This window comes from Pollachius pollachius (genome assembly GCF_949987615.1).
Source record: "Pollachius pollachius genome assembly, chromosome: 2".
Classification (NCBI taxonomy): domain Eukaryota; kingdom Metazoa; phylum Chordata; class Actinopteri; order Gadiformes; family Gadidae; genus Pollachius; species Pollachius pollachius.
The window spans coordinates 32,077,892-32,085,175 of record NC_136935.1 but is presented as its reverse complement, the minus strand read 5'-3'; the positions used below and the strand labels follow the sequence as shown (position 1 = coordinate 32,085,175).

General features: G+C 43.8%; 2 protein-coding genes across 2 annotated transcripts in view; both read left to right on the top strand.

Annotated features, from left to right (window-relative positions):
- Positions 1 to 749, top strand: part of LOC307070912 (phospholipid-transporting ATPase ABCA1-like) — a 36,954-nt gene extending 36,205 nt beyond the window's left edge. The window contains exon 48 of the mRNA XM_079729668.1: positions 1 to 749. This exon is cut by the window's left edge and continues 1,493 nt beyond it. The gene's annotated coding sequence lies outside the window, so the exon portion shown is untranslated.
- An 813-nt stretch (positions 750 to 1,562) lies between these two features.
- Positions 1,563 to 2,993, top strand: spink4 (serine peptidase inhibitor, Kazal type 4). The gene is made up of 4 exons (XM_079728962.1): positions 1,563 to 1,622; positions 1,888 to 1,919; positions 2,361 to 2,470; positions 2,853 to 2,993. Exons 1-4 carry the CDS (start codon positions 1,565 to 1,567, stop codon positions 2,896 to 2,898), a joined length of 246 nt encoding a protein of 81 aa, XP_079585088.1. The 5' UTR covers positions 1,563 to 1,564; the 3' UTR covers positions 2,899 to 2,993.
- The last annotated feature ends 4,291 nt before the right edge of the window (positions 2,994 to 7,284 follow it).

Here is a 7,284-nt window from a genome sequence, read left to right as displayed (position 1 = left end):
CAGTGAAGACGTAGCCGTGCCAAACAAAGCCCCTTATTAACCAGCAGCCGCTAGGCTCGTGGTCCACCACACGCTTGCTCTTTCTAGATGTTTACGTCACATTGTAGAACTGCCATCCCTTCCCCTCTGCCATATGTACTGAACCTGACCACCGTCCACGACCGTGCACGGTCTCCAGAGAGTACGCCAAGACCTTGCCCTCCTCCCCCTCGTCTTCCTCAGATAACCCTGTTGATTGGGAGCTTAAGGTGAACCACCAAAATGTATAGAGACCATTTTAGACCGTGTTGATGCTGCCCCCCAAAGCGAGTGCGTGCTACCCGGGACCAGCGCCTACCAGGGACCACAGCGGCTAACACTCAGATCAGCTTACCATAGAGCTGCTGCACAGGGGGCTTCCAGCATGACTTCCAGGAAGTAGACCCCACCGTGACCCATCAGCCAGCCCACTGCCTGGACACTTTACAGGCCAACATCAGCCTGAAACACAACACACACAGAGCGCTCCCAAACTCTTATTTTGACAGAGAAGAGGAGATCAAAGGAAAGTTTATTTTGAAAGAGAAGTGGAGGAAATGGGAGCGGAGGAGAAAGATGGAGCCAGTTGTCAGAGAGGTGCAAAGAGACATTAAAGACGTGTTTTCTTCAATATTGTTCGTTTACATTTCAAAGTATTAAATAACAGCTGTTTCAGTCTGTAACTTGTTGTATAAAGTTAACTATTTACATAAATAAATAAATTGATACATTTTGAAAATAATCGGTGTGTTCGTCAGCTCTTCAGATAGCTCCCTATAGGACTGTCAGCAACAGTGTGCATTACTGTCGGCGCTATATGTTAACATAAGATAAGAGTTGCTATAGACATTTTGCGTCAAAGGAAATACTGTTATCTTCCACCTTATAATGATCAAATGAGAAGGACTACGGTTTGGCTTCCTCCATCAGACCAGAACTTCATTAGATTGAGTTAGCATTAGTTAGCCAAATTCAATGGAAGTAGGTGAGCTCAAGCTTCCCCTGTTACACACGTTTCACGCAGCTATTCAGGATCACAGTTGAACTAAATTGTCGAAAAAAAAATTAATAAATGGAATCTCAAAATGTAGCTCTAAAACAATCAAGATGCCTTCTTCGATTTTCAAATTGATTGAATGAAACGAGTGAAATCACTAAAATGTGTGTATTCTTTGCTAAATGTCCTTACTTTGGCTAAATGAAGATTATGAATCTTTGCTGGCAAACAGAGAATGTAAGTGTGGACGTTTGTGTGTGTGAGTGTGTATGTGTGTTGTCAGTGTTTGTGGTGCGTGTGTGTATGTGTGTGTGTGAGTCTGCACATGAGTGCATGCGTGTGTGTGTGTGTGTGTGTGTCTGTGTGTGTGTGTGTGTGATTGATTACATGCGTGCTTCCCTGTTGTGTGTGTGTGTGTGTATGTGTGACTGTGTACATGCATGCAAGTGTTTTTCTGTGAGTGTTTGTGTCACCTGCTGTGATCCCACAGCAGATGACACAGTGAGCTGTGACAGCTCACTACGTTGTGAGTTCCTGTTATTCTGAAACATGTTGACTGGAAGAGCAGTGGTTTTCTTTGGGCTCCTGGCGGTCTTCGCCATTACCGGTAAAACTGAGTCAAATATGATTCCTAACAACTTATTATGATTGTGTTATTATTATAGTGTTATTATTTGTAGTACTATTTGTATTATTGGGAGACTGGGGCAGATTGTTATTGATGAGCTTGTGGGACACACGATGTTAACATCTGGTTTGCTAATCAAAGCATACATTATGTACAATTTAACATTATTTCAAGAATCTGAAGTCTTGATAAAAAAAAAGAAGTGTTTTTCTCTGTTGTGTCTGAAACTGAAACTGTTTAACAGGTGGTGCGGAGGAGCCAGGATTACCCCGAAAGGTAAATTTAACTCAACTCAGTTCCCCTTTAAGCCTGATCTTAAAAGACCAACCGTTTCGAAGCACTTTACCTTATGATGAATTAAGACAAGAGGGAATGGTTGAAGGGCAGAAAGCTTATGTGTCTGAGCCAGTCTGAAACAGATCTTGGTTTCTTAACGAATCTGTCCCTGGGAATCCCACGTGGTAATTATTTGGGATGTATCACATTTTGTGTATAACAGTAGTGATATAAATATGAATATGAAGAGGCTCTATGGGGGTTCAAAGTAGGCCTTCGTAGTTTCTGGGGATGAGTGTCTGCTCCGGCTACACCAAACGGGTTGAATCCCTCCCCAGTGCCCTGATCTGTGGAGCACATGAAACCCTCCCATAACTGGCCAATCCCAGCACACTCTAGTGTGTATCTCCATGGTGACGACGGTACCCCTCCTGCCTACAGCCAGCCTGCCATGACCCTGAGGAGCTGGCGTGCCCTCTGAACCTTGACCCCATGTGCGGCAGTGACGGCGTAACCTATGGCAACGAGTGCGTCCTGTGTGTGGAGAGGCAGTAAGTGAACAAACATCCTCTGTTACTACTCTCTATCTCTGTCACACACACACACACACACACACAAAATAGATATAAATAGAGCAGTGAAAATATTCAAATCTGAATAATAATAAAAATTGTAATAACACCTACAAACACAATAAATCGAGTTGTCCCTACGGTGCTGTAGGTATGATTTGAGTTGTGAAAAGAGCAGAAGAGAGACTGACTTTCATTAGTCTCAGCTATTTCAAAGTGATTCACCATATATCCTCTAAAGCATTTTTTGTAAATTCTGAATGCATGCTTCGTCTCTATGCATTATCACAAATCATGAACACAATCAAGAATACTGCTAAATAAATTCCTGTTTCCCTCTGCATCCTGTCTCTTTCTCCAGAATCACCAAAACAAACATTCTGATCTCCAAGGAGGGCAACTGCTGACCTGCCCAGGAAGTGATGTCAGTAATAAGGGAACCAGTGTCGGACTTACTCATTGGTTACCTTGGAACACGAAGCATGATAACAATAAAAGTGTCTTAAGCAGAGAAGGTCTGCCTTCATTTATTGTTGCAGATGAACAAGAGAGTGAGAGTGAGAGAGTGAGGGTGAGATTGAGAGTGAGCACACCTATGTAAATATAAAACTTCTCATTTTCTGTCCATCACAATGATTGCACTATTGAACACAACCTCCACATTATAAATACCCTGAACTTACAGTGTATCTTATATCCTGTTTATTGGAGGAACTGGTACTTTTATAGTATATGTGTGTGTGCCTCCACTGTGCGTCTGTTCCAGGTGTGAACAGATGTGAACAGAACGGAAGTGTGTGTGTGGCTAATTAACCATACACTCGGCTCTCCTGGGGTGCCTGATACACACACACACACACACACACACACACACACACACACGCACACACACACGCACACACACACACACACACACACACACACACACACACACACACACACACGCACACACGACATAAGCATACATACCTTCACAAACACAACATCAAAACAACACACATTCCACATGCACATAGCTGGGAGCCCCAGGGATATGGGAAAAACTAGTTGGTGGAAGACTGATAAAGCCAAGCAGAGAGAAAGAGAGAGAGAATGACTCAAGCGAGCGTGGCAGGGAGGGATTTGAAAAAGTTTGGCAGGGCGGGATCCTCTTTAATGGGTCCATGAGCGGGATGTGAAAAAGTTTGGCAGGGAGGGAAGTGAAAAAAACCGAAAGGTTTTCCTATTTTTATCACTTCCTGGAACACGGCGGGAAGAATTTGAGCCGGACACACCACAACTAGCAGTGGATTTGATGATTATTTTCCTTGATTCAGTTCGCGTTGGTCAGTTCGCCAAGAGGAATCGTTCGGAACCGTTCGTTCGTTCGGTCGAGTTTCCGCCAGCGTGAATCGAATCATGGAATGCACGGTTCTCGGCTGAGCCAGTCATACTCAGCTCCTCCCTCGTTCTCATTCTCAAACGATCGTGGAAGTCGGTCATCAATCAACACAACATTACAACTTTAACCAAACGCAGCGTGATGGTGGGTAATAGAATTGATAATAGAATATCAAGATAATAGAATTGATTTAGCAATGATGGTGGGGTCCAGGGTGGAGAATGAACCATGAAAGAACAGACAGATTGACGAGACATTCAAATATTTGATTAATCTGGCATGACACAGAAAATACAAAGACAGCATGCATTTACCATTTCACTGATATTGAATCGTATTATCGAACGCTCGCTCACTAAGGGCTTGTTCAGACTACCTCCGTTCGTTGACGGATCTCATTGACTTTGCATGGGGAGTTCGCGAAATGCATTGACCCCTCTTGCCCACTGCATCTGTCAACGGACGGATCCCATTGACTTTGAATGGGGCGGAGCCGCAATGCATTGTGGATCCATCCGTTCCGTTGGATCCGTCGGCTCCGTCAAGAAAGTTGAAAAATGTTAAACTTTTCAGGCAGCGACGGATCCGTCATCCAATCAGATCGCGTATGCTCGGACGACGTATGCCTCTGCAAAGACTACTCCCCCATCCGTCAGCCACGCCTTCCGCCATCAGTTGACGGACGGTGCAGTGGGTGGACGGCATGAGGGTCCGTCCGTCCATTCGGCTCCGAGGCCTGCGTCAAAAAGTTGAGAAATGTTCAACTTTGCAGACAGCGGCGGATCCGTCGGCCAATCAGATCGCGGTTATGCAAATACACTCCACGCGTTTCCTGGATCCATTTTGCAATAACAAGCAGGAAGAAGCAGGAAAATCCGGCCGTTATGTATTTTTTAAAGAAATATGGAATGATAGGATTGTTTTTAGTCACCTGTTGTTTGTGTCATCTTTTGTATTTATATCCACACATCGGCTTTGTAGCGGGAAGCGATTTGCAGTATGCGTCTACAAAGACTAGTCCCCTATACGTCAGACACGCCCTCGGCCATCCGCCTACGGACGCATGTAGTGTGAACAAGGCGTAAGCCTCTTGCCTCACCACTCAGTCAGTGAACGAACAGCAAGTCAGCGAGTCAGCGACGTGGGTCTGGGAGGAGTCGAGTCTGAGAACGAACGAGATAAACGAGAGAGAAGAATCAGTTCGGTTCGTTCTTGTTAAAGAAGAACTGATTCGTTCGCGAACGGCCCATCAAGTATCACACTTCCTTCAAGTTGGAAAGAAATTGGCAGATTCGGAGTTTGTGGTTCAATAGATCATCACTGAAACATCGTTGCGACACAAATGACACCTCTAGCTAAATGTAGTAACCTAGAGAACCAGCTACAACTTTGTCTTCATCCAAACGAGCCGTCTTTAGAGAACGCTGAATTGCATTGGCTTCTATGAGTTGGCGGCTTTCAGCCGCGAGTTTAGGGACCGTCTGCAAAGTGCAAAACTGAAAACGACCACAATGGTCAAATTTCAATAGCGTTGCCATTATTGACTCTAGAGCCCCACAACTTGTTCCATATAGGCATGGCCTCTATATGGTCTTAGTACAACCTTTAGTTTTGAAAAAAATATCTCTTCTTATTTTTGAGGAATTTTTATTTAGCAACAATTTCAATAGCGTCACCATTGTTGACTCAAGAGCTCCAAAACGTGTTCCATATAGGCACGGCCTCTATTTGGTCTTACTACAACCTTTAGTTTAGAAAAATATATCTCTTATTTTTGAGGAATTTTTATTTGGCAAAAAATTCAATATCCATTTTTTTGTTTGCAACAATTTCAATAGCGTCGCCATTATTGACTCTATAGCCCCAAATCTTGCTCCATATAGGCATGGCCTCATTATGGTCTTATTACAAACTTTGGATTTGAAAAATATATCTCTTCTTATTTTTTAAAAGTCCCATGGCATGCTACTTTATGTATGCTTTAATATAGATATTAGTGGGCCCCTAACACAGTATTTGAAGACGTTCCCGAATTACAGCCACTACGAGCCAGTCGCACATTGAGCTTTTCCCAAACGCGCCGTTTCGGTGCCTGTAGCTTTAATGCAAATGAGGAGGAGAGAGGCGGGTCACGGAGGAGGGTGGGGGTGTGGCCCTGAGCAGCTTGCCCACAGTACCATACGCTCTGTTTACAGTGGATGTATCGCAATGGCGAGGCGCACACAGCCTTTGGCCGTGTTCTGTAAATATTCTAGAACCGCCCGGGTGCTCCGGCGGGAGTCCTGGAGCTCTATATCTAAATAATATCATATTATACATAGATATCTATATAATATAATATATATTATCATGGCCAAAAGCTGTGTGCGCCTCCAGACGATATTATGAATCTCAAACGACTGCGTCGGGTTCTCCGACGTCTCTGGTTCTTCCACGTCCACATCAATCTGAAGTAGACTGAACCACGACATGGAGGAGAAAGGGACCACCGCCTCGGCAGTGGGCAGCGCTTAGGCCCCACCGCCTCCTGCTGCGGGCAGCGGGCAGTGAAGAGGCGGTGGTCCCTCGGCTGCCGGCTGCCTGCTGGGAACAATCCCTTTCTCCTCCATGTCGCATGGAGGATTGTCTAATGGCCTTGCAGTCTTTGGTGAGGGTTTCAGTTTGCGGGTACAGTTCGCATAATAATTAAATAAAAATTGTTAAAAAATATTGGTAGTAAATACATTGGTAATCAAGGCGGGGCCCTATTGTTGTTAAGGCGGCCTTAACCATACAGTGCTGGGGTAAACACTGCATATTAATGCTAGAAAACCTCATAAAGTGATATTTTCATGCCATGGGACCTTTAAGGAATTTCAATAGTGTCGCCATTATTGACTCTAGAGATAAAATATTCAAACCTAAAGGTTGTAGTAAGACCATATAGAGGCCATCCCTATATGGAACACGTTTTGGGGCTCTAGAGTCAATAATGGCAACGCTATTGAAATTGTTGCTGAAGAAAAAATCCTCAAAAAATGAGTAGAGATATATTTTTCAAAACTAAAGGTTGTAGTAAGACCATTATAGAGGCTGTGCCTATATGTAAAGAGTTGTGGGGCTCTGGAGTCAATATTGGCGACGCTATAAAAATTTTGGCTAAATAAAAATTCCTCAAAAATAAGAGGAGATATATTCTTCAAAACCAAAGGTAAGACCATATAGAGGCCACGCCTATTTGGAAAAGGTTTTGGAGCTCTAGAGTCAACAATGGCGACGCAATTGAAATTGTTGCAAACAAAAACTCCTCAAAAGTAAGAGGAGATATATTTTTCCAAACTAAAGGTTGCACTAAGACCATATAGAGGCCATGCCTATATGGAACAAGTTTTGGGGCTCTAGAGTCAATAATGGCGACGCTATTGAAATTTGA

Coding starts and splice junctions, on each gene's coding strand:
- spink4 (XM_079728962.1), top strand. CDS start 1,565: ATGTTGACTGGAAGAGCAGTGGTTTTCTTTGGGCTCCTGGCGGTCTTC. Junction 1,623..1,887: donor GGCGGTCTTCGCCATTACCG/GTAAAACTGAGT, acceptor ACTGTTTAACAG/GTGGTGCGGAGGAGCCAGGA. Junction 1,920..2,360: donor AGCCAGGATTACCCCGAAAG/GTAAATTTAACT, acceptor TCCTGCCTACAG/CCAGCCTGCCATGACCCTGA.